The 23,606-nt window shown below is 48.5% G+C and overlaps 10 protein-coding genes across 10 annotated transcripts in view; 5 read left to right on the top strand and 5 right to left on the bottom strand.

The window, feature by feature from the left end:
- The first annotated feature begins 7 nt into the window (after positions 1-7).
- On the top strand, positions 8-4,659 carry CNJ00920 (Rab family GTP-binding protein, putative). The gene is made up of 6 exons (XM_024657932.1): positions 8-1,106; positions 1,313-1,325; positions 1,390-1,469; positions 1,536-2,959; positions 3,006-4,096; positions 4,149-4,659. Exons 4-6 carry the CDS (start codon positions 1,623-1,625, stop codon positions 4,310-4,312), a joined length of 2,592 nt encoding a protein of 863 aa, XP_024513656.1. The 5' UTR covers positions 8-1,106; positions 1,313-1,325; positions 1,390-1,469; positions 1,536-1,622; the 3' UTR covers positions 4,313-4,659.
- A 372-nt stretch (positions 4,660-5,031) lies between these two features.
- CNJ00910 (transport-related protein, putative) lies at positions 5,032-6,514 on the top strand. The gene is made up of 7 exons (XM_567471.2): positions 5,032-5,409; positions 5,472-5,548; positions 5,608-5,640; positions 5,695-5,732; positions 5,789-6,104; positions 6,162-6,281; positions 6,331-6,514. Exons 1-7 carry the CDS (start codon positions 5,206-5,208, stop codon positions 6,404-6,406), a joined length of 864 nt encoding a protein of 287 aa, XP_567471.1. The 5' UTR covers positions 5,032-5,205; the 3' UTR covers positions 6,407-6,514.
- A 235-nt stretch (positions 6,515-6,749) lies between these two features.
- Positions 6,750-7,908, top strand: CNJ00905 (hypothetical protein). The gene is made up of 2 exons (XM_024658757.1): positions 6,750-7,313; positions 7,370-7,908. Exons 1-2 carry the CDS (start codon positions 6,804-6,806, stop codon positions 7,790-7,792), a joined length of 933 nt encoding a protein of 310 aa, XP_024514438.1. The 5' UTR covers positions 6,750-6,803; the 3' UTR covers positions 7,793-7,908.
- Positions 7,909-8,358: 450 nt separating this feature from the next.
- CNJ00900 (enoyl reductase, putative) lies at positions 8,359-10,168 on the top strand. The gene is made up of 7 exons (XM_567470.2): positions 8,359-8,625; positions 8,686-8,769; positions 8,826-9,104; positions 9,159-9,224; positions 9,279-9,647; positions 9,707-9,892; positions 9,948-10,168. Exons 1-7 carry the CDS (start codon positions 8,575-8,577, stop codon positions 9,993-9,995), a joined length of 1,083 nt encoding a protein of 360 aa, XP_567470.1. The 5' UTR covers positions 8,359-8,574; the 3' UTR covers positions 9,996-10,168.
- Positions 10,074-11,856, bottom strand: CNJ00890 (ER to Golgi transport-related protein, putative). Its single transcript, XM_567469.2, has 10 exons — positions 11,510-11,856; positions 11,350-11,410; positions 11,243-11,294; positions 11,136-11,190; positions 10,984-11,071; positions 10,780-10,933; positions 10,478-10,729; positions 10,410-10,423; positions 10,287-10,357; positions 10,074-10,227 (listed from the first exon to the last, which is right to left on the bottom strand). Exons 1-10 carry the CDS (start codon positions 11,699-11,701, stop codon positions 10,219-10,221), a joined length of 948 nt encoding a protein of 315 aa, XP_567469.1. The 5' UTR covers positions 11,702-11,856; the 3' UTR covers positions 10,074-10,218.
- Positions 11,857-11,903: 47 nt separating this feature from the next.
- CNJ00880 (protein-vacuolar targeting-related protein, putative) lies at positions 11,904-14,103 on the bottom strand. The gene is made up of 10 exons (XM_567468.2): positions 13,930-14,103; positions 13,755-13,869; positions 13,629-13,697; positions 13,454-13,577; positions 13,259-13,403; positions 13,045-13,200; positions 12,757-12,992; positions 12,569-12,704; positions 12,457-12,519; positions 11,904-12,392 (listed from the first exon to the last, which is right to left on the bottom strand). Exons 1-10 carry the CDS (start codon positions 14,010-14,012, stop codon positions 12,047-12,049), a joined length of 1,473 nt encoding a protein of 490 aa, XP_567468.1. The 5' UTR covers positions 14,013-14,103; the 3' UTR covers positions 11,904-12,046.
- A 192-nt stretch (positions 14,104-14,295) lies between these two features.
- Positions 14,296-15,657, top strand: CNJ00870 (hypothetical protein). The gene is made up of 5 exons (XM_024657931.1): positions 14,296-14,729; positions 14,783-14,790; positions 14,829-14,859; positions 14,914-15,228; positions 15,279-15,657. The coding sequence occupies exons 1-5, from the start codon at positions 14,392-14,394 to the stop codon at positions 15,406-15,408; spliced, it is 822 nt and encodes a 273-aa protein (XP_024513655.1). The 5' UTR covers positions 14,296-14,391; the 3' UTR covers positions 15,409-15,657.
- CNJ00860 (conserved hypothetical protein) lies at positions 15,443-20,625 on the bottom strand. Its single transcript, XM_567466.2, has 23 exons — positions 20,495-20,625; positions 20,321-20,427; positions 20,169-20,259; positions 19,706-20,101; positions 19,575-19,655; positions 19,153-19,525; positions 18,953-19,101; positions 18,839-18,903; positions 18,688-18,783; positions 18,425-18,635; positions 18,302-18,368; positions 18,116-18,252; positions 17,733-18,064; positions 17,565-17,685; positions 17,345-17,515; positions 17,091-17,290; positions 16,917-17,043; positions 16,727-16,861; positions 16,622-16,673; positions 16,417-16,573; positions 16,242-16,353; positions 15,958-16,188; positions 15,443-15,908 (listed from the first exon to the last, which is right to left on the bottom strand). Exons 1-23 carry the CDS (start codon positions 20,591-20,593, stop codon positions 15,579-15,581), a joined length of 3,840 nt encoding a protein of 1,279 aa, XP_567466.1. The 5' UTR covers positions 20,594-20,625; the 3' UTR covers positions 15,443-15,578.
- A 298-nt stretch (positions 20,626-20,923) lies between these two features.
- CNJ00850 (glutathione synthase, putative) lies at positions 20,924-22,679 on the bottom strand. Its single transcript, XM_567465.2, has 3 exons — positions 22,138-22,679; positions 21,868-22,086; positions 20,924-21,808 (listed from the first exon to the last, which is right to left on the bottom strand). The coding sequence occupies exons 1-3, from the start codon at positions 22,635-22,637 to the stop codon at positions 20,977-20,979; spliced, it is 1,551 nt and encodes a 516-aa protein (XP_567465.1). The 5' UTR covers positions 22,638-22,679; the 3' UTR covers positions 20,924-20,976.
- Positions 22,680-22,798: 119 nt separating this feature from the next.
- Positions 22,799-23,606, bottom strand: part of CNJ00840 (hypothetical protein) — an 893-nt gene continuing 85 nt past the window's right edge. The window contains exons 1-3 of the mRNA XM_024657930.1: positions 23,525-23,606; positions 23,380-23,465; positions 22,799-23,324 (exon numbers count right to left, since the gene is read on the bottom strand). The exon at positions 23,525-23,606 is cut by the window's right edge and continues 85 nt beyond it. Of these exons, the coding sequence (XP_024513654.1) occupies positions 22,938-23,324; positions 23,380-23,465; positions 23,525-23,606 (555 nt within the window). The 3' untranslated portion in view covers positions 22,799-22,937. The remainder of the gene's footprint in view (positions 23,325-23,379; positions 23,466-23,524) is intronic.

Here is a 23,606-nt window from a genome sequence, read left to right as displayed (position 1 = left end):
GATCTGGCGGCTCTCCTCTTTATATTAGGGAGCCGTTATAATCCTTCACGTCCTGATTCTGATAGTAAAGCGAATCAGATTTGTCTTCCTGTAACATAGATCCCCCAGGCGAGAGGGCCCTGTATATTCTTGCTTTTTGGGTCCCCGTTCCCATATACCATCGTATTCGATTTTGTCTTGTATACCGCACCTTGTTTGCGCATCATCACCCTTTCGACGACAACCAACAAGCCGAAGCGCTAATCTTGTCAGCAACACTCCTGCGTCGCGACGACACGACCTTTGCAGAACTCAGGATTCTCCAAAGCGACGAGCAAGAAGTGAGAGGTAGAAGAGAAGGGCCAGGGCATTGGGAACAAGGAAAAGGCCGAGCACGAGCCGCATATCAATAGCGTGGAGGGGTCCTTTGTGTTGGATCGGCATCCGAGGTTGTCTTCTACCGGTCGGGCAAACCGCCCCACTGTCAGCTGCGACGGCTGAATAGAAGCAAACGAGTATTTTGTGCGTACCACCGTCTACCGACGGGATTGAGCAGACGTACATCATCTGCGCGAGTAAGCCAAGGAAGGCTGAAGTTAGAGAATCAAAGCCACGAAACGGACAAGGGATAGAAGGAGGGCCTCAAACACCATCATTCCCACATCAACAAACACCTTTTTGTCTTCCATCGCTAGCCCATTCGCGCGCGATAAAGAAAGAACCCCACTCGTCATCTGGCTTCTGTTGATCCGATAACAGATCACACACGACATAACTATCAAATTTGCGTTCGGTTTCACCGACAGTCAATTTGCCGCCCGGAAGAAGAGTATATGGCTATTCGCGATATTTCCCTTTGTGACCATCGTGGCAATTGCACATTAGGCCATTACTGGTGATAGAGGGAGACAATCCATTCGGTAACGTCTCAACAGTGTCTTCATTACGCCTTTACGATCGGATTCCTAGACAGCGTTGTCTGTGCAGGACAAAGGTGCTACGGGGTTTGATTTAACAAAAAGACGTCATTTTCGGTGTGAAAGGGGGCAATCATATACCCATCTCAAGACCAGAAGGGTGATTGTGCGGGCCAGAAGGGACTACTGTATCTGGAGTATCGAGTGAAGGTGAGTCGGTATATCAACCGTGTCCACTTGCATCTCTTTCTTTCCTTCCTCTTCATATTCTGCTGCTCGATAGCGGTAAGAGCTGGGCTCAACTCAAGGCGATTTTGCTGGTCAAAATCCGACGCTCTTTACACCTCCTGTCACATCTACTCATTTGCGCCGCTCGTGATCCCGACAGTGCTGACTCTTCTCCTTTGTGTCTACAGCTTAATCCTGGAAGTGAGTCAGCGACATGGATCATAGGTCATGGCTACTGGTCGATTGCAGGCTGACTGGCTTTTAGACTTCAAGTCGACATCTCGCCCTGCTTCTAGCTTTACGCTGCTGATCGGAACGAGCCGCGTGTTTGTACCTCTGTGATCTGTGAGCGGGCGCGGACCGTACTTTCGTATTGATCCATGCTGACGCCTGTTCCTGTTCCGCGCTCAGATCGGCAACTAGATTTTTATCCAACTTCGGGTCCTCGACTTTTACCATTCATATCTCTCGTCCAGCAACAGGATCATAAGCTCGGCCATGAGCGTCCTTGCTACCCCGCTTCCACACCGGCCATTCTCAGATACGGAGCTCTTCACATCGTCCAGTGGCTCTGTCCCCGCCCACGCTGAACTCCCTCCTGTGCCTCCCCATATCGCTCTGCCCATCCCTTTGCCACCGCAAGGAACATCGTTTTCCACGTTTCAGCAACGACATACATCTTCTTACCCTATGCCTCAGCAACAGACATTCTCAGCTCTTGGCCCGGCTCAGCCAGATGTAGTGCCTACGAATGCTATTATGCCACATGCTGAGACGTCGCCATCTGCCCCCCAGGGCTCAGCGGTGGGCTTGGCAGATCTTACCCCGGATATACACCCTCAGACTCCGTTACCGCCAACCCCAGAGCCTTCACCCCCTCGAAGAAAGGTTTTAGGACCAACGATGATGATTAAACTCGCGCCACCAGCGGATGACCACTCTTACCACCGGTATGATGTACTGGGGACCGAAGCTGAGCCTAGTAGCGTTCACTCCGGCGAGTCGTCTGGAAGTACTAGCACAACTCCTCGGCGATTGCCCACACTGTCCATAGACATTGAATCTTTCGATTCATCTCCTTCGCATCGCACGCCTTCTCCAAAGCTTGGCACGTCAAGTGGAACACCCTCACAGGCCAGAGTAAAGTCATCTTCATCTACTGATCCCAAACCGCCCAGACCGAAATCGATGGGACCACCACCGCGCCCTAGACGAAGTCAAACAGCTTATCCTCACGGGCCTGTATCTGTCCGTATGGCCGAAAGCCGGAGTGCTGATTCCCGAGAAAGGAAGCTCAGAGCGACCAGTGTCCTTAGAGCAAGCTCTTATAGCCAAGTAAGGTCGGGGTCACCTGGTCCTTCCCGAGCATTTTCAGATGCCGGATCTGGATCTGTCACCCCAAGAGCATTTAGTGCAAGTGATTTGGCGCTACCAGATCTTGGAGGGCCTGACGGTTTGGAGGCGAAAGTTGTATTGCTTGGGTCACAAGGCGTGGGCAAAACGTCACTGATTTTGAGATACACCACTCGCACATTCTCTGTTACTCCCGCACCCGCCACAATCGGCTCTTCTCTCCATACCCGCAAGCTTGTGCACTCTGGTGTAAGGGTCAAACTTCAAATTTGGGACACTGCTGGGCAAGAACGCTTTCGTTCTATGGCCCCCATCTATTACAGAGGAGCACACGTATGTGTGTTGGTTTACGACATCTCTGACAAACAGAGTTTCGAAGATGTTCGAAGCTGGCTTGAGGAGTTGGGAAGAAGTGTACCAAAAGAGACCGTCATCTTTGTGGCTGGAGCAAAGATTGACTTAAACGATAGGAGGGAGGTGGAGTGAGTATGGTTGTGATTCTTGGCGAAACGAACTGACGAGACATAGGTTCGATTTTGCCAAAGAGATGATTAGGTCCTGGATCAGCCCGCCGTCTCCACCACCACCCGTCCTTACGCCGATGACTTCACCGCCACAAAGAAGTCTTTTCCGCTCTTCAACCTCTACTTCTCGTATTGATTCCCCCTCACCAACCCCGACCATTTCCCGCGCGCCGTCCACCCGGATTCATTCTTATAGCTCTCACATTACCGAACCTACTCTTCGCTCAGCGCCTATCAGTTCTTCTTCCAGGCATTCTGCTGATTCACCACGCCCACTGGCGTCTGTGCCCTTCCCCAGTCCGAAAGACATCCCAGTTTCTCCAGAAAAAAGCAAAGCGAAGGAGATTGCAAATGAAAAACGATCAAGAAGACACAGTGCAAAACCTTTTCCTGTTAAGGTCACTAACTCTGCATCTACCAGTCTTGCTACCTCTCCTTCGCGGCTAGAGTTCCCCACATTGCAGTCACCAACTGGTCCGACTTCGGCGACTTTTACTGAGCCTGTCGGCCCTTTATTAGCTTCTCCGACCTCTTCACCTGGTCATCGTTCATCCGGGGGTAGATTTTCTATCTCAGGCATATCTGAGGTGTTGGGTTTGAACCGGACAGTCAGCATGAGTGGTGCCATATCTAGCTTACATCAGCTCACAGAAGCACCCTCCCCTCCGCCACTTCAGACTTCGTCACCTGGGTCGTCGTCTTTCAATCCCCCTCAACTTCCCTCCTCACCACGAACTAGGGTTGAAAGCAGCCCCCTCTTTCCTTCATATGGTTCCGATCGTAACGCTCGTCGGAAATCTGACGAATGGTCCAGAGGTGGGTGGAAAATGGGCGAAGGACCTGGTGTGGCAGAGGCTCTTGGTGAATTTGGGGCAGGAGTGAAAAGGAGAGAGTCCGAAGAACTTTTGGGGGGTACCAATAGGTCTTTGCCGGTCCTTGGAAATCCATCTTATAAGGTAAATCAGGTCAGAAGTAGAGCTGGAAGCCTGGGAAGGGATCCCAGATTGATAGGGGAATTGGAAGAAGTGGAGGACGAATGGGGCGTTCAAGTGGAGAATGTCAGATTGGGAGAGTGCAGTGCTCTCACAGGTGAAGGTAAGTCAGCTCGTCTTGTTTATCTGGAGCCGGTACTGATTTGTCAACTCAGGCGTGGAAAAACTATTTAAAGCCATCTCGTCAATCCTCGTGGAACGGAAAGACAAGATTGAGAGGGAGAGAGTGCTGAGACACAAGGACAGTGTTATCCTCGTTGATCCTTCAACAAACCCCAGGGGTTTGGACAAGGAGAAGAAGTCTGGGTGTTGCGTATAAGCATACCCTGTCCTTTGAGTCAGATCATTTAAACACGAACCGAATTCGACCGATTTGTACGACGATTTAACGAACTTACGACTTGATGAACATGACGTCTCCTGAGCCTCTTTTTGACTTTCTCATTTTGATCCCATATGCTAGCTTGACTATGTGTGACTGTACTTTAGCTCATAGCCTTTCACTTTTCCTCTCACGGTTCCGTTTAGGGTAGGTCAACAATTATAAGTATTCATCTCCTGTAGTTTCTTTATTTTCCTTGTTCAAGCGATTATTGTGATGTTTGACCCGGATATGTGTAATGTCTTTGAGAACAACGGCTGTGCCGTATGCATGATTTATTCAGCTTACTTGCTATCATAACGAAGCTTGGTTTAAATGGAATCAAAATACCGCGGAATAATTAATTATTGTTATTACTCGTAGTCTTAAGCTTCTTATCCATCCATCTACGGTTCCACTTTATTATACTTGACGTAGGACGGTAAAATGATCTCATTTACAGTGTCTCTGCACTGAAGGTAGAGTTATCATCTACATGATGTTTATTGGAAGGATTTACATCCCTACCTAATAGAATGTATCTTTAACTCTGACATTTACCGCGCCTATACCAAACCACATCTATGATTAAGAAAAATATTACGTAACCATTAATGATTACCGACTACATAATAAATTACAAGAGAGTATTCTCAGCAACAGCAAATCCGAGCGCCGGTGAACCAACCACGCAGCAGAGGAGTCTCGAGTTTCAAGTAGCTTCAAGGATTATCTGTAGTTTTTTTATCCATTTTATATTTCAACACCCCATTTCAATCCAAAAACACGCATTCGAGCCGTCAAGGGGCTAGTAACTTTACAAGCTGTCATCCATCCGTCTGCGTCCAAAAATGGCGTCTCCGCTTTTGCCTCTTTCGGGATCATCACACCCTTCTTCAACCGGTGGTGATTCTCGAAGATGGGATCTTTCGGGCGGTGCAGGGTTTGGAGGCTCAAGAAATATGGGTCTAGGCATAGAGATGGATACTGGACTGGGAACAGGAAGAGGAGGATTGTCTACGCAGTTGAAGAGATTAACGAAATTCAGGAGCATGGTACGTTTCCAGACATCCAGAAAATGGGCTGCGGTTGGGCTGACGATGAAGGCATTATGCAGGACTTTGAGCTGGCTTTTTGGCAACTGACATATTTGGTCGTTGCCCCTAGAAGAGTGTATAAACAGACATACCATCAGTGAGTGTTCGTCCTACTATAAGACTATCGGAGCTTGACGGAGCACGTTCGTATAATAGCAAGCAAACGAAGAATCAGTGGGCGCGAGACGAGTGAGTGGATGAGGAGCAACACGCTCACCGGAAACAATGCTGACTTGTAATTAGCCCAGCAATGCTCATCCTGATAGCAGGATGCTTAGCAGGTATAACACCCCGCTGATCGGTTATCTGACATTGTGGTGCTGACCCTTGAACGCAGCTGCCGGTGTCGCTTGGTCACTCGTATACCGCCTCCCTTTCTCAAACCTCATAACCTTGCCTCTTCTCATGATCTTTCGAGATTTCCTTCTTTCTTCGCTCGCCGTCGCGACAATCCTCTACTTCCTCTCTAACCGCCTCCTCCTCGCGCCCTCTGTTCCCCATGCTTCAGCATCAGATAACAGGGTGGAATTTGCATATGCGTTCGATGTCGCTGTGAACTCGTTCTTCCCAATGTTCTTGACTGTCTACGTTGGACTATTGCCATTGGCCGTTTTAGTCGTCCGAGACAACTGGGTGTGTCTCTGGGCCGGAAAGTAAGTATTACCAGCATGCGAACCGTATGTTATTTCGGCTAATCATACCCCTGTTAGTACACTGTTCTTGATCGCTCAAGTTCAATATGTATATGTCACCTACTTGGGTTACGCTGCACTCCCATTCGTAGCTCGCTCGCAGATCTTACTCTCTCCTCTGCTTCCTATCTTTGGCGGGTAAGTCTGATGGTCATCCAGTCTGCATTTCTACTGACGCGTCACCAAGATATCTTTTAAGTCTATTGGGATTCAACACTGCCAAGCACGCGTTGGAGCTTTACTTCCGGCAAAGCTGGAAGTGAATGGTTCAATTTGTTAGGGGGCCATATAGAAGGTTTTTGGGTATTGACGATGTAGGATCATTTTATCGCAATACGATCAAGCGCCATGCATGTTATCTTGTTTACCCCAATAGTTAGCTGTTGCAAGGTTGGGCCGCAGCCGAAGTGGCCGTGTAACGCACTGAGATCTGGACACCCGACGGATGTCCTAGAAACGTCCTCGCTGCATGGGTTCGAGGACGTCCTCAGGACATCCGACGGAGGGTTTCCATGTTTGCGGAGGTAAGTTGAACTCCGCTCTTACCCCCCCGTCAACATTGTAGATGTTCATCGACGCGTCTTTTTCGTCCTGCATGCTTGACCTTTTGTTTTCTCAAAGATCCCCGGACACATCCACTATTTGCCCTTACACACGACTATGCGATACCCCTTCACCTCCCCTCCACCTGTCACGAACTACCCATTCTCTTCATCTCCACTCAACCCTTACACACACCCGCACTCATTTTCAAACGTTTGCCCATCAATGCCTGCATCCTCCTCCTCACCACCCCACTCATCTCCTACGCCATGCTCAAGGCAACTGCCACATCCCGCACCTCTTTTTCGGTCGTCTCCTGTCTCGGGTAAAAGCAAGCTGTTAACGAGATTTCAGCGGTCAGCAAGGAAGTCATTACCGTCTTCCCTAACCGCTGGCCCATCAGATCTAGGGACGCGCGACACCGATCTGTTTTCGGAAGGGACAACACCTTTAGAAGGTGCCATGTGGAGGGAAAGGTTCTCCAGACGGATGGAAGAAAGGGAAAGAAGAAGAAAGGCAAGAGACGCGAATTTGAATCGACGGCGCGGAATCGATGGTCTTGGTCTTAGTGGTGTTACGCTGGATGAGGATGAGGCCGAGCGGAAGGCTCAGGAAGACGACGAAGAGGTATGTGTACTTACTAAATAAATTTACTTTAGTGATGCTTATGATGGTCGCAACAGATATTCAGACGGATAGTAATCTTACAAAGAAAAAAGGCAAACCACGCCGCTCTCGTCTCCGAAGAACAAGAAACAGGCGGATCAGATCCCAACCTCCCCGAGTTCTGGGAAGAAGAGCTCGAGACAATGAAGAATGAAGAAAGAGAACTCTTGAGAAAACTGGATCAACATGTCGAAGACGGCCCGTGGAATGAGCGAAGCGAGATAGAAGAAGACATATGGGCGAGGGAAGCTGCAGAAGCTGAAGAGGTGGAAAGGGAAGCCGAGATGGCCAAGATGATGGAAGATTTTGAGCGAAATGCCTTGTTAGGTATGCCCAGTCATCAACATTCGCAACCATCACAAAAGCAACAACATCACTTTATTGGAGATGTGGACATGGATGTCGACTGGAACCGAATTGATTCCATCGACACTGAGTAGTGCTGTGCATATGCTAATGGCTAAGCAACGACTTTATTTGTAGACCAAAACCTTTTTGATTGTAGAGTGGAAGAATATTCGTTGTATGTAGACGGCGCATTATGTATGTATATCTCAGTTTACCAATTGCCATTATATAATTATTCACATACTGTTTGGTCGAGGTTGGACATGACATCTGAAAGGAAAGTTCGGTGCAATTGGACGGTAAAATATCGTATTTTTCGCTCCACCTCAGCTGTCTCTATCGCGAAAGCCCAGCAAGATGCCCAGCCGAGGAGTTATTCGCTTCATTATTTCTTAATAAGCGCTTACTTTCTATGTCCCACCCATGTCTGCTTGCTTACTCAAGCATCCTCCACTTTAACATCGAGAATCAACTGTTCCTCCAGCAAAGCGCAGCTTACTCTTGTCCGTGTCTGTATTCTCTTACACGCCATCGAAGGTGAATACAGACGCAAATGCAAATGAATAATCAAGGACGTCGAGAATGAAGGTAGTCGTTCAGTTGCATGACAAATCAGGCTACGTAAACTATTCTTGCTGCCTTACAAAGCCTCCTCCACATTTCTTTTATATCAGGCTTTACTATAAAGCCGGTGCCGAGGACCTCCACCGTCCTCCACCGGAAATTACATTAGCAGATCGCCTTCTTCCTTTCGCTTCCACCTCCGAGTCCCTACGTATATTACAGTTCCCTTGCCATAGATATTTCCTCTTTCTCTCCCAACAAATGTCAACAATCTCGTTTTACTCCCACACCGATTAACAACTCTTCCATAATGTCTGTCCCTCAGATCCCTCAAACTATGCGCGCCTGGGTCCAAACCGAGGTCAGTCGAGCTGTCGACCAACCAACCGAAATTTCCGGATTCAGCTAAAGAACTCTACAGGACAACACACTCGCTATCAAGGAGATCCCAGTCCCTCAACCCAAGGCCAACCAGGTCCTCATCAAAGTCGAGTACGCTGCACAAGTATGTTAACCATAACCTCTTCCGGGGACAACTTGACAGCTCACACTTTTCTCTAGAACCCCACCGACTGGAAGCATGCAGAGTTCCTCTCACTTCCTGGTGTCATCAACGGCTGTGACTATGCCGGTACCATTGTCAAGGTTGGATCTGACCTCAAAACCCCTCTCAAGGTCGGTGACAAGGTTGCCGGTACCGTCCACGGTGGTTACTTCAAGGACGAGGGCTCTTACGCCGATTATGCTGCTGTCGACAGCAACATGTGCTTCGTGGTTCCTGAGGGTATGAAGTTGGAGGACGCCGCCACTTTCGGTGTCGCTTGGGTCACTGCTTGTCAAGTAAGTGCACTTTTGGACATGTAAATAAACGCAAATGCTTAGCGGGTATTGTAGACTGTCATTCAGCGACAAGGAAAGGCCTTCCCCCCCGGCGACACCAAGGTTTCTGGTAACCCCTGGGTGAGTCTCTTACCTCATCACTGATACATGTATTTCTCTGACCTTTTTGCGCAGTACATCGTCTACGGCGCCTCCACCTCTGTCGGCCTTTTCGCTATCCAGGTGGCCAAGTCCCTGGGCTACAAAGTTCTCGGTGTCTGCTCCCCTCACTCATTCGACCTCGCCAAGTCTTACGGTGCCGACGCTACCATTTCTTACCGTGACCAGGAGAAGGCTATTGCCGAGGCTTTGAAGATTACCGAAGGTGGTGTTGAGTACGCTCTTGATACCATCTCTGAGGGTGACACTTTCAAGGTCACCATTGGTATGATGGGCAAGAAGGGCAAGCAGCTCAATTGTATCCTCGCTGTTCCCGACGAGGTCAAGCAGATCAATCCTGGTCTCAGGATTGAATGGTCTGTCATGTACACACTCTTCGGTGCTGTGAGTGTTGTGGGTTATGTTTTGTGACTGTGCCATATGCTGAGACATACTGCGTCTAGGATTTCATCTTCACACCTCGTATCCCCAACTCTGAAGTTTGGCCCGCCAGCAAGGAGGATCGAGCCTTTGGTGAAGAAATCTTCGCCAAGACTCCCGAGTTAATTACCAAGTTTGGCATCAAGCCCAACCCTGTCGTCATTGCCGGTGGTTTTGAAGACGTTGTCAAGGCCTTCGATGCCCTGAAGGTGGGTTTCACTGATTGATCTCTGTTAGCTGAGTAACCGTTGACTTGGAACTTAGAATGGCGAGGTGTCTGGTAAGAAGCAGGTTATCAAAATCTCCGCTTAATTATCTTACGGATCTGGTAACCAAAAACAATTGTTGTCTGTCTGTATAAATATAATTATCGAATAGATTAGATGTAGCCTGTTCTACAGCGATTGCATCATCTGAGATTAAAAAAACTAGGCAAAAATGAAGAGATAATAATTCAAACTCTTGATGTATGCATAAACTGTGACGATTATCTTGATTGTCTTCCCCTTTGCTACATTGCTCATTGCAGGCATTTTTAATAGACCTGCCAAAGGTCAACTCCCTGTTAGCCGCACACACTCGATTGTTAGTCTGGCTACTTGCCTTCTTCTTCTCGTCCATGGAAAACCCTCCAGGACCGATGTTGACAAGTAACAAGAGACCACCGACGATGGCTATGATGACGAAATCAGCTATAATTCCCAGTCTCACGTCATTCGCACTTACACAAGGTCTGGAAGCTATGCGATGCCATCAGCACTTATACGCATGGCATGTGTATAAATATTACTCACAAGTCATACTTGAGAAAGTCCCTCTGAGGGTGAGCAGCGTGGACGCTCCACCAATTGTTAATGAAGACATTGAAGATGCTCAAAAGAGCGACAAGGAAACTGGCACTCCATTTGGCCTTAAAGCCCACGGCGACCATGACACAGGCGCCCAAACCGACGATGGAGACGATGACACGGGCGAAGGACCAGTTGCCTTGGAAGACGAAACCAATGAAAAGGAAGATGAGGAGGATTCGGCCGGCAAGCTGGAAGCTGTGGACAGGTTAATGACTTTGAACGGATCGGATATAAACAAGACGTACTACTTGCGTCGGTCAGTCTCGCTAAGAGTGGGCAAGCCAGCGAATAGCTTCTTGTTCTTCTGCAAAGAGTCGGAGAGAACCATGAGAAGACCTCCAACAACACTGAGGTTGCGAAGGAAGAAAGAAAGGTCGAAAAGGAGACCGTAACCAATGCCTGGGAACCATCAGCTTTGATTGACCGTTGTCAGGAAACGGACAACATACCTTGAGTAGCAACCACTCCGAGAAGGCAGAAGACAGAGTATTCGGGGTACCTTTTGGAGATGACACCGAAGGAACCAGCAAGCATGGCCTGGTACAGAAGTTTTCAGCTTTTGCCGGGATGGTACAAATGGGTATTAACGAAAGTGACATACCACGACGTTGATCAAGAGGAACAAGTGGGAAATGCCCCAAGGAAAGTGTCGATGCCTGTCAACAAATTGTCAGCGAGTAGTTTGTTCAGAAACCAAATGTAACAGACTTTTGAAGGTACCACAACTGGTCACCCCATTGAGTAAGGATTCTCAAAGCGTCTGCAGCCCATCCGTCAGCTGCTGATACCAGACACAGAATCAACAGCATCCTCACCCTCAAGGAAAGTAACAACAATGAGGAACCTGGCCAAGGCAGGCACATACGGTCGGATGGGCTATTTTCAATCAGCATCTCATACGCTCTGCTCGTCTCCCAATCACAAGCCGAATCCTAGCCGCGGAAGCTCGGGGACGGCTACGAGCACGTAACTTACCTGAGTGTAAGTCTCGATCACATCTTCAACCTTGCTACTCCACTTTTGGATGTTTGCAAGCATCTCATTGTCGCTGAACCTCTGGGTCTCGGTTGGCCGGGAGATGGGGTCCGGGGCGTACCCGCCGCCGATGCCGCCCATCATAGGCGACTGACGAGGGACGTTAGGGTTGAGGTGAATGCGTTGGGACATGCCTGTAGATGTTACTGGGGTATGGGCAAACAGGATACTTGGGTCGAGAAAAAGGTAGGACGGAAAAAGGTGGATGCAAAGTGCCACGCTGGAGGGAGAAGGGGGTTCAGCCCACCACACGCGAAGAGAGAAACCACTACCGCGTCATCGCCGGGACCTTCTTCATGGCACAGCGGCAACCTCCGCCCTGACCCTGACCTCGCCTCGCTTTCTTCTTCTGCATAATAGCTCAAAACAATCAAGGGCTGTCTAATCAAAAGGTATGAGGCAGCCGAAATGCTACTGTATGCACGGTGATATGCTACAACGAACAAAACACCGGCAACGACTTCCAGTCAAACACGCCTAAAACCCCCCGAGACCCGTCGTTCTCCGTCTCCTGCCGCCCCAGTTCCCACTTGTCACCTCTTCTTCTTCCTTTCTTCTCTTCCCCTTCCCGCCTTTCTTACTTTCCAGACCCATAGCATATCTCATCTCCATCTCGTCATCGCTGACTTCAGTTCTGGCATCGACTCCTGAGGAGAAACCAGGTGGATCAATGTTGTAAGCCGGAGCACCGAACGACCCGAATTTCCGTCTGCAGAGGGAAGAGCCCTGTTCAAAATACTCCGTTCGAGTTACTGGATAAGTTGACATGTAGACTTCTGATGAAGTCAAAGCTGTAGCGGAAGTGTACGCCAGACTTGCGGGACTGATGGAAAAAAAGTTAGAGGGGGCAATTGTAGGAAGGAGACGAAAAAGAAAAAAAAACATACTCAAATGCTTCATAGATACCGATCTCGTACTCGACAGGGCAAAGAGCCTGTAAATCTCGCTCTCTGCGCATTCATTAGATTCGAAAGTTATCAGTCCGTTTATTTCGCTCACAATCGTTCTCCCAAATTCTCGATGTTACCCAAACCGCCAATTATTCCAATATGAGCCCAGAACATGCCTCTTAACTCTTCAGGCATTTGTGAGATTACATATGCTATTGTTTCTGGCAAGCCAGTTTGCTTTAGTCCTGCATCTTACGGTCAGTTTCATAGCATTACATTTCGGTTGTAACCACATACCAATGTCTGAGGGATGGAATAGGAGTTCCGGGCCGGCGAATCGTTCATTCCCCATCCAAAGCACCTGCTCCTCCTCCTCTGGCTTTTGTTTACCGTTCACCTCTCCTGTGCCGTTTGTCTCCTCTGGTGGAGCAGCATTGGGCCCAGATCGGATATAACCCGTACGTGAAGTCGAGTTGGCTGAAAAGTCAGGGAGGACATATTCCTGAATAATTGGGTTCTTCCTCGGTTTCGCTCTACGTTATCTGTCAGCTCAAACAACGTAGAAAAAAAGCAGGATGGACATACTTGCAGGTCTCAAGGTCACCTTTCCAATTCAAGCTCACATAACCGCATGCTTCTCTTACAGAATTGACGACATGAGTCTGGTCAATCATGTTCCACTGTCTGAAGGATATGAGATGTTTGAGATGGTTTGTTAAGAGCTTGCCCCCGACATCAATTCTAATAAAAACGGCTAGTCAGTTTTATTGGAGCCTGCTTGTATACGAGCGAAACGTACCGCTTAACGTGTTCCCAGACGATCTGACCGTCACGTATAGGTACGACGTGTGTATATGAATAACCCATATCGATTACAATTGTACATTGAGGAGGAATGCCTTGATCAGACTCATATAATCCACCATACGGTATCAGAGCAGCAGCTTGACGAGGGTATCAGCGTTACTCCAGGCAGACACGCCTTACAACTCACGGGCACATCTGAAATAGCTCTGAAACTCAAATTCCTCGAAGATCATCTGGTCGTACGTTTCTGCTATGTTGGGGAGGTTGAAATAGGGCTCAGTGACCAATAAGGAAGTTTCAGTAGGGTTAATCTAATTGTTTTCAATCAGCGTGACAATTGTTTAACCAATAATGTAGGGTACGTTTAACACAGAGGGTGAAAATAATCGATCCCATATTATTCTCTCAGCATCCCAGTTTACTAACATTCCCTTCAAATAGCGTTAGTTCCTCAATCTCATTTGGCCACCAGTTAACTGTGTACGCGCCTTTTCAAACGGCCGTCTATAGACGATACCAGAAAGATCTTTACAGTTATCAATCTCATCCCCTACATAAACCCTCTTCTCAGTCCTCGATCTAGCTATGGAATTGGGCAATACTCTACAATACAATCAGCTCAGTTCAGTCGCCATCAAAAGTCCTGAAAGACAGTTTACGCACCTTGGCTCCCAATCGACTCCCGATATACCCGCTTTGATCTCGTAAGCCCCATTGTCTATTATAAGGACCGGAGGTGTGGCCATTATTGTGAAGGCCAGGGCCACAGTACTGGGTTGTCAGATGCGTGTAAACTATGAGTTGAAAGTTGTAAACAATCTACAGATCAAAATGTCGTCTATCGTCTTCTTGACCTCATCGTATGCAGAGCGTATTAGTTAATTTATAATTACCTTCGGCGAATAGCCGACTATTAACGTTTCGGCTAATATCCGCGTTGTTTGCAGTTGTCTGTTGGCTAACCACGTCTTTGTCCCGATCTCAGTGTGTACATGAAGTCCCTGACCTGTTGTGTCGACAATGGGCATTGGCTTGAAGAACAACAACAAATCCATTGGTCGGTCCTATTGACAGCATGACAAGTTCGACCTCAAACTGGCTCGTCAAAACTAAAAAGCCTTAAAGATGATTTCAGCTACCCATGGGATAGAATCTCTCCAAAATACTCGAGGGGCATCTTCGACGTCTCATGCTCCATCACTGGCACCTCGGGATATAGAACCTCCACCTCCCATACCCCCTCGTCCTGGTAGCCCCGCTTCCGCCAACTCAGTAACCAAAGAGCCCAGTCAGTCTAGGTCCGTTCCATCCCAACCAAAGGGAAAAGAACGCGAGGTACCTGAACTTCCTACCGAAACTATCAAAGATGGTAAGGGGGAAAAGCTGTTTTATAGAACATTTCGTGGAGAAGAGAAGGATCTAGAGAACATAATGAAACTCGTAGAGGAAGAATTGTCCGAACCGTAAGCCATCCCGTGCTGTCTTCCTTTCGAGGCATATAACTGACAAAGTGTAGATATAATGGTACGTTTGGTCTGTTCTAGCTAAAGCTCATGATTCAGTCTATACCTATCGATATTTCTTGTTCGATTGGTACGTGTATCGCAGTAGATCATGACGATCAAATAGCAGCTGACCTTTTCGAAGGCCGCATCTAACATTTCTGGTCTTCCCTTCCCCAACCTCTACCAGAGCAATAGCGACCATAATATGTAAACAGGACATGCATCGAGGCACCAACAGGGGCTATATCGGCATGCTTAGCGTCGCAAAGGATTATAGAAGACGAGGTATAGGAAGGAGGCTTGTGGAAATAGCGGTAGAGGAAATGGCGAAGCGGGGGGCCAAGCAAGTCATGCTTGAAACAGAGTATGATAACGAGACGAGTTTAGCACTATATGACAAGCTGGGGTTCTTGAGAGAGAAGCGGTTACATCGGTTTTACTCTAATGAGAAAGATGCGTGAGTATCTGAATTCGCCCCCTATTGAGTAAGGGACTGATAGGCAATAGTTTTCGATTGATATTACCCATAGACACCGAGGATGAACACGACGAGGTACTTTCTCAACAATTAGAAAGAACAGGCCCAGGTCTGGGACATATTGACGAAGAAGACGAAATGTCACCGTACTTCACATGATATGAAGAAATGCGGGCAAAGCAGCATATGTATGATAATTTAATATACATTCATAAAATCCCAATTATCAGCATTTCGGCAAGCCCGAGGAAATATATAAACTAATTAGGAAGTATCCAGACAAAACGAAAGCGCGAAAGCTACTTGATGTATACCTTTCCGGAAGGAAATTACTCTGAGGCTTCACTTTCACCCTCATCCACATCCATCTCCTCATCCTTCTTCTTCTTTTCTGCTTTTTCTCTTCGAGCTTTCTTCCCTACAGCACGGTTCGCCTTAGTCTTGGCACCACGCTTACCGCCTCGCCCAAGGACAGTTTCTTCCTCTCCATCTTGCTCCGGCTCATCTTCTACTTCAATCTCAGACTCTACCTCGGACTCGCTCGAGGATGCATCAGAATCTTCATCAGATGTCTCGGACTGACGTCTTTTTTTGCGAGAGGCCTTCGTGGAAGACTTAGTACGCTTGCGAGGTGAGCTATTGTTCTCAGTTACTCGTCGCTATGTCATGTCAGCATGATGTCGCCTACAGACCAGCTACAGTGCTTACTACACTAGGTACAGCCACTGCTCGCCTGCCCAATCCTCGGGCCCAACCTCTGACTTCTTCACTTAGATATTGCGTTCTCAGCACCTTTGTCCTCTCCTCTGGAGTTTCGGCATTGTGGAAGATGTCCCGAGGCATTGAAATCTTTCCAGGGTAAACGGGAACAGACCAACCATGTTTCTCAGCGCGATTACGGATTATAATTTGAGCAAGCTCGGAAAGAGAGTAGAGAGGCTGATCAAGAGGATTAAGCGGAAAAGCTTGTTGAAGTAATATATTGGGCATACCTTATTGTTGTCGGAAAACCTATCTCGTACAGCCTTAAGGTGTCCAGCGATAGCAAACAGTAATCCGACGTTGTCGCGATGTGCCAAACAGTCCAAGTACAACTCGATGAACCTGGATGGCAATGTGAATATAGGACTACCCCAAACCAAAAAGGCGTGATATATCAATACTCACCTCGCTATGTCCTTCAAATTCTGCATACTGGTAATCCCTTCTTTATTCTTCTCGTCTTCCTCATTTTCTCCAGGCTCATGCCATTCAAAGTCGGGATGGTGAGTCAAAAGGTGGAGTAAACGAGCGAAAGGCATTTCAATCCGTTCAATGCGTTCGGCTGCAACTGCAATTAGTCACGGACTGGTTAACGGAAGATGGTATTCACCTGATGACAAGCGAGCGCAAGATGCAGGAATAGCTGACAGAATCTTCTTTGCCTATGCCCGAGTCAGTTCTCTATTGCTTCGAAGCTTGACTATTTACGACTCACGAGAGAGACATTGTCCTGATCAGGATCCATGGCAGCTAAAGCAGGCATCAAATTCCATCTGGGCAATAACCTTTGAGGCAACAAGACTGCCTGAAGTTTCTTCAGCCACAAGTGTCTAACCATGTAGCATGGATCCTAGGCATGATTGTTTAGAACTGACACCGCTCCACATCGCAGGGTTATGACTCACCTGGACAGTGCCGCCAACCAGTTCAAAGGTCGTCGGCTGGCTGACTATTTTGTCAAAAGTCTTGACATGCGCCAACTTCAAAAGACATAATGATGCACGAAGTCGCATATGACATCTCGCCGGCCCACTTGCTCGTTGTCAGCAAACGTTCAAACATCAATTAACGTCACCTACCCCTCTCGAGTATTTTCATTGATCATACCGTCATTGCTCAGTACTGCCGACAACAAGGTTAAAGTGGGGCGAATCAACGCAGAAGCATCCTCATCACGAGCAAAAGCAAGACTCCAGTGAGTACAAACTCGAAGAGCGATAGTTTTCGCGTGGTCTAAAGGTTCGAGAGTCTCAAGGGGGACCCATTCGTCTCCATCCACCTATCGAAGATAGCATTTAGTAATTATTTGTCACCGTGAAAAAATTCAGCTTACTTCTTGAGAAGGCGAGGTCTTGAGAAGAACTTCATTCATCACGTATTTGATAATCTCTGTACTCTTGCGCTCAAAGGTCTTGGGTGCAGACCTGGCGAGTTCTGAAAGCGCCGTAAGTAAGGTCAATTGCCTTTCTCCATCGACTTCCTTAGACACGGACTTGAGAATGGCCTGCAGTTGTGTTAGTGCCTCCCCCTTCCACGAAGATTGACAAGCTTACATCGATAAGCTTGGAACAGTGAGATGCAGCATCTTTGGATCGGGCAAGGAAGCGAGTCGCAAATTTGGCTTGTCGTGGCGTCCCTTCTTGCGCGACATTGATAGCCCTCTCGATCGTTCGGCTGATAATCGTTAGCACATGGTTTGTGGCTTCATTATCGGCACCCACCTGTCAGTTGGGGCAACCTCTGGGTATATTTTGCAGACTGCTGCCAAACCTTGGAAGCCAATTTCCACGAGTCTGTCATTCTTCTTGTCCGCGACAGCTGCTACTAATTTTTGCACGTGACTCTTGTACATTGGCGGTCCTTCCTTCGCCATAAGCCCCAAGAATTGTGCAGCGGCGGAAGCAATGTCCTCAGAATCAGCTCTTTGGAGACGCCTGATCAGAGGTGGAATAGAAGAGTGGTTGAGGACGTTCCAAGCGGACATATCAACCAGAGCGGTCAAGGTGGGAAGAAGATCCTCGTGTGATTGGTGAACTCGGCGCAGGAATTCATTCTAGTTTCGATATCAGCTGTATATCTTTGGCGCGTGATGAGAGACATTTACGCGGGCTTTGACAATAGCTGAAAGACTTGAAGTAATATCGACACAAGTCTTGTATAGTTTGTAGAGCCTAGGCTCACTGATGTCCGCGAATGATAAAAGGTCCTTCTTTGCCTTTTCTGGCTCGCCATAAACTGTCCCTGTCGAGACGTAAGCAGGTGTATTGAGTAATTGGCAGAGATAGCATACGGGCAATCATGTTGATGCAGAAATTAAGAGGACCCTTGATCTGTTCACTTTGCTCGTTCTCCCCTCCCTAGATGTTTATTAGTCTCTTTCGAGGTTGCCTCGAGACAAGAATCCTTCACTTACTCCGTAACTTTCTAGGAGTCCAGCAAAGGCCGAGAATGGCCAGTTTCCTTGGGCATAGCCAATCAAATTCGTCATCCTCTTCAAACCCGTCATCCCATCTTCGTCCAGATGCATAGATATTAGTAGCAGACGGTCAACCCAGGCTTGCTCTTCTTCGGCATCTTGGGGCAAAGGGATGATAGAAGTTTTGAAAATCGTGGAGATCTGGATGCTGTTGATAGATGAGTGCCGGAAATGTTAGGGAAGATGTTCAATGAACTTACCGCATCTCGTTTGTAGCCTCGCCTCTGAACAAAGCAGCTATCATCGCTTGAGGGATCCAGGCGAACTGGTCAACAACCTCGGAATTATTCGCCTCACTTGATTGATTGTTAGCGCGACATTTCGTTTGCCACTGTCATGATTTTAACACACATCTCGGAATAGGCAAGTTCGTACAGCTTTGCCAAGGCATTAGCCGCCTCTGCCCGCACTGCCGACTAAACGAACGTTACTATGTATTTTTTTTTTCTTGTAGAGTTTACTCACCTTCTTGTCAAGCATACGACCTCCAGCCACCTGCAGCGTCTTTGCCCGAACATGATGAAGAGCTGTTTCATAATCGAGGGATCCAATCACCTTGCAAATTGCTACGCGAACCTTTTCATCAGGATCCTCAAAACGTCCCACCATGGCGTCTGAACTGCAGTGAGCTTGATAAACTCGATCCGAAAACGTGAGATACATACCTTCGAGCTCTCTTCTAACCTCGGGATGGGCTACTAAAATCTGTTGAGTGGTTTCCACCCATGATAATCTGACCTGCACCGCCTTGTCCGTTTTCTTGAGCAACCATGCTCGCCAGGTTGAAGGATAGCGCTTTGCGGGATCATCCGACCCTGCACGCTGGGCGAAGAGATGGCCAAGGGTGCGAGTAGATAGTTGTCGGAGTGGAATCTCATCCGCTGCCTTGAGATTTTCTTCTAAAAGGGGTACGGTGTTGAGAAGAGTGTCGGGACAGAAACGGTTGATGGTCAGAAGAAGATCGTGTGATTGGGAAAGGATCTTGAGATCATTAGGAGATGGATCGCGGCCATGAGCTAGTTGAATTTCGGAAAAGTGCTAGTACAACGTCAGCGAGACCAGTGATGATAACCACATTATCACGTACAGCATAAAAAGGTCTCTTTAGCTTGTCAGCAACCTCGTTGCAAACATCGACTGTGAGCTGGAAAGATGGCGTCTCGGGTTTCTAGCCATTGAGTCAGCCAAACAGTCACAGTCTTCACGAGAGATACTCACCGAAGCATACATCTCAAACTGGCCGATGATGCAGTCCATCACTCCAGCCGGTAAAGAGCTCGCCTCCTCGATAATAGCGACCAAAACGTCTCTCATGTATCTCATCAAAGTCTTGTTCATGTCAGGCCTTGCGATCTCCATGAACCCATTGAAGTATCCATCCATCAGATCTTCAGACCCAGGCACATCACAAATCAAGACAATACTCTTGATCGTGGCGAGGCTTTCGATGAGGTAATAATAATCCGTGTAATAAGGGATATCCGTTATTCTTTGCATGAGGGTGGTTTGCGATGCATCGGTGGCTTTTGATTTGGCTTGAGGGCGGTTCTGAGGTGCAGATGTAGAGGGACGTAAGTTTACTTGAAGTTGAGTGAGAAAAAATTGAAAGATGTCCTAAAGAATGACAAAGTCGTTAGTCAACCAGCTGCTACCTGCCATGGCATAGACTTGTGCGACTTACTCGCAATTGAACATCACTGTAAGGTGCATCTGGTGCGTACAGCCTCAAGAGGTCAGCCAAGCAACAAGCAGTATAAGCTTTGACTCCACGGCTATCGACATATCAGCACGCCCAGTATATTGATATCGTCATCCTTCCAAGACAGCACGTACTCTTTATGATGTAGCAATGTCTGCTGAATCAGTGGCTTTCGGATAGGATCCAAAGACTTGGTGTCAGTCATATCTTGCTCCAACGCAGCCAGCTTTTGTCTCAGAGTCTATAGACCACCCGTTGGTATCAGCACGCTGTGCACAAGCTGACGCGTAAGACGCGATTTCACGGACCTTTAATCTCTTGAGAAGCGCGTCTGACGTTTCGCGTTTGCCCTGCTGTAGGAGGGGCTCCTTGAAGTCCAATTTTGCCAAAGAGGTCCGTGGCGCCATCGTGAAAGATCTGCTGAGCCGATGCCAGAGAGGAAGAGCAAAGGCCGATAAGAAGACGGATGAAGGATGGAGATGATGAGAAGCGTTTGACGGGTGACTCAACTGCCGCCGCCTCTCTCAATCTTCGAACGCGTCGCGCTTCGAGTCACGTGACTACATCTCTTCTACCGCCATTTAATAATCTCTTTGGAGCAAAGAACAAGCCTCTCACCATCATTGTCATTTTGTTTCTTCGCGCAATAATGAGAGGCTCCAAACGCTGCCTGCAAAGTTCCACAGGACCGCAGCGAGCAACAACAAGCCAGAACAGCACCTCACGTCGGACACGGAAGCAGCAATTCGCGTATGCATATAGCAAAATCCCATATTTTTATCTACAACTTCTAATCCACAAGCAAAGGACTGTCAATGGAGCTAATACCAATAGCCACACCTCCTTCATCACTTTCCCTTCCCTTGGTCCTCAACAACGTTCCCGCCCGCTCATTAAGCGTCTCCTCTCCACCAAAGAGCGTTACACCATACACTCCCAACTCACTGACCACCTCTCCCTTTCTGGGTTTCCCTTCCCCTCCTCTGACGAGCCAGTTCTCCAACTTTTCAGGAGGCTGGATGAGCTCCATGAGAATATAACCTTCCTTCTTGTCTGGTTCGCCTTCCATAACGGGGGTGGCAGCGAGGGACTCGAGGAAGGGCGGGATAGATTCGCGGTAAATGTTGTTTCCACCGCCTTCCCGTTGGGGTTTGAGGACGAACCGCTCAGGTTCTTGGCGTGCGAGCTTGTTCGCCTCTTGCCCTAGAGCGGAGTTGTCCATCGGGTAAAGACCTATCCACGTAGAACGGAGGTCATCTACATCCTTCTTTGTCAAACTACCCGCTCCCTTGCCGAACCCGACATCAGGTCGTTCGGGACCCAAGAGGAAATCTTCGAGAACACCGTCTTCGGTGAGGACTTGTTGGATCTTTTTTGCGCCGGCCAGTTGGAGAGCCATACTGGGGCATTTGATGGCCGTGCTCTTTTCGAGGACGATGCGGGTAGTCCATTCTTTTTCGGTGGGGTAGTCGGTAGGGGTGTAGGCGGAGCGGTAGTAGATAAGAGCAACGCGGAGGGGTTCGGAAGACTGGGATGAAGGAGGAAGGATGAGATCGGAGGAGGAAGGGAGGGAGAGGGTGGATAATTCAGAGAATGTTCGACGGACAGAATGGATGCCATGGCTGCTTAGAGTGTTAGAGCATGCAATCAGTGTATGAAGAAGAAGATGCAAAAGACATACGTTTCCAAAAGCTCAAACTCTAGCCAGGTTTGGTCAAACACGTTCCGCTCTCCATCCTGAACGACGAAGAGCACTACAGCTTGTTCATCGCCAAAGGCTTTCCATCCTGCAGCCAGACCGGTAGCCAACTTTTTGAGTGGTTCGTTGGCAGGATAGTTGGCGGGGTTGGAGAGCTGAGGAGAAATGTCATAATAGTTGCGACTAGCCTTGGCGAGGTACCTTGTATGTCTGTCAGCCGGGTCATGGAAGATGAAGAATGGCATAACCTACTTGTGCAGCTCACCGGCTCTTTGGCTCAGAGCGCCAAAGCTGGCAGCGATAGTATTGAACTCAACCTGCTTGATACCCAGCCCTCCGTCCTGCTCATGCAAGAGATAATCACTCCTGAACAGTCCCAGCTGCTTCCTCTGCACCAACTGATCTCTCACGCTCTTCCATCCTCTCCAAAGCTCGCCCTGGAAATCGTCGACCTTGCTGACCGATCCGCCCATTACCCGATCGAGAAACTCCCAGTCCAGGGCGATACGGGCATAGAGGGCGTTGTAGACTGGCTGAAGGGACACAGCGAGGTCGTACAGTTGGCGGGGAAAGGGGGTCGGGAGGAGCGAGAGGGGGGCGGGGATGGTGGATGTGGGTGGGTGTGCAGGGGCGTGGGGGAGGAGCGTGAAGCCGTGTGCGAGGGACCATACGGATGCGAGGAGTGTGAGCGACTGGAGCTGGTCGTCTTCGAGGGCGGGCGGCCACTGCGGGAGAGTGGTGGCGGCGGACATCCTGGTGGGGAAGAGAGCGGGATGGATGCGGAAAACGTCGTGAAAGGCTGCTGATAAATAAAACGAATTGTGCTTGCCAATGACGAGCGAGCACGCAGCGTAGCCACGACCGACATGCCGTTCGTGAGTGCATGTGCAGCATGTTTGACTATCCTCGGAAACGGCTGAATGCATGCATACATCATGCTGACTATGGGTACATGCTGCAAATCTACTAGACACTGTACAACATTGCAGGCAATCATCTCTGTATCTTTCCACTCCCAGCTCTTACCCTATATCCATCGCACACTCGGACGACTACTCATCCGGGATGTCTGCAGGCTTCTTGATCCCCTTGGACAGCTTATAGTACACCACAGTAGAGTCCCCAGTCACAATAGCCATGTAAATCGTCTCCCTGTCAAACTCTTCGCTCTCTTCTCCAGGCTTGCCTTCTTCCGTCCTTTCACTCTCTTCCTTCTTTTCACTCTCCTGCTGCTCCTCCTGCAACTTCCCAGCGTCGTCTGATGTTTGCGTTTGACCGAGCTGTTCTCTCAGTTCGTCGAGGGTAGGCGCAAACGGCGATATAGGTTCCGGCAGGGAAGCCACTTCTATTGATGCGAGATCTTTAAAGATGGCTTTGAGTACTGAGGGACGCAGTGATGTTGTATGGAGCGGTAAGGGCAACACTGCTCGAAGAGGATCCTACATTATGACATGAGCTGTGCCTTCAACTAGATCGGGTCCAGAAAGAGCTTACTTCTTTTCGCTTGTGGCCCACCATGACTACCCAGTCCGAAGCATCTCCTGACAGAGGCACAATACGCAAGTCACACCATCCTACAGCTATAAGACAAGCCGCTTGAATCAGCATACACCTTTTATGGCCACATAACGAGACGTACAGAGAGAGAGGTCCTTGACAGACGTTAGCAAGGGGCCTGCCTGGAGAGGAAACTTTTCAAGGTATGGCTGCAAGTACTCCGG

Source organism: Cryptococcus neoformans (assembly GCF_000091045.1).
Source record: "Cryptococcus neoformans var. neoformans JEC21 chromosome 10 sequence".
In the NCBI taxonomy this organism is placed as follows: domain Eukaryota; kingdom Fungi; phylum Basidiomycota; class Tremellomycetes; order Tremellales; family Cryptococcaceae; genus Cryptococcus; species Cryptococcus deneoformans.
Note: the sequence above shows the minus strand (reverse complement) of the source record. Positions and strands in the feature narration are given on the sequence as shown.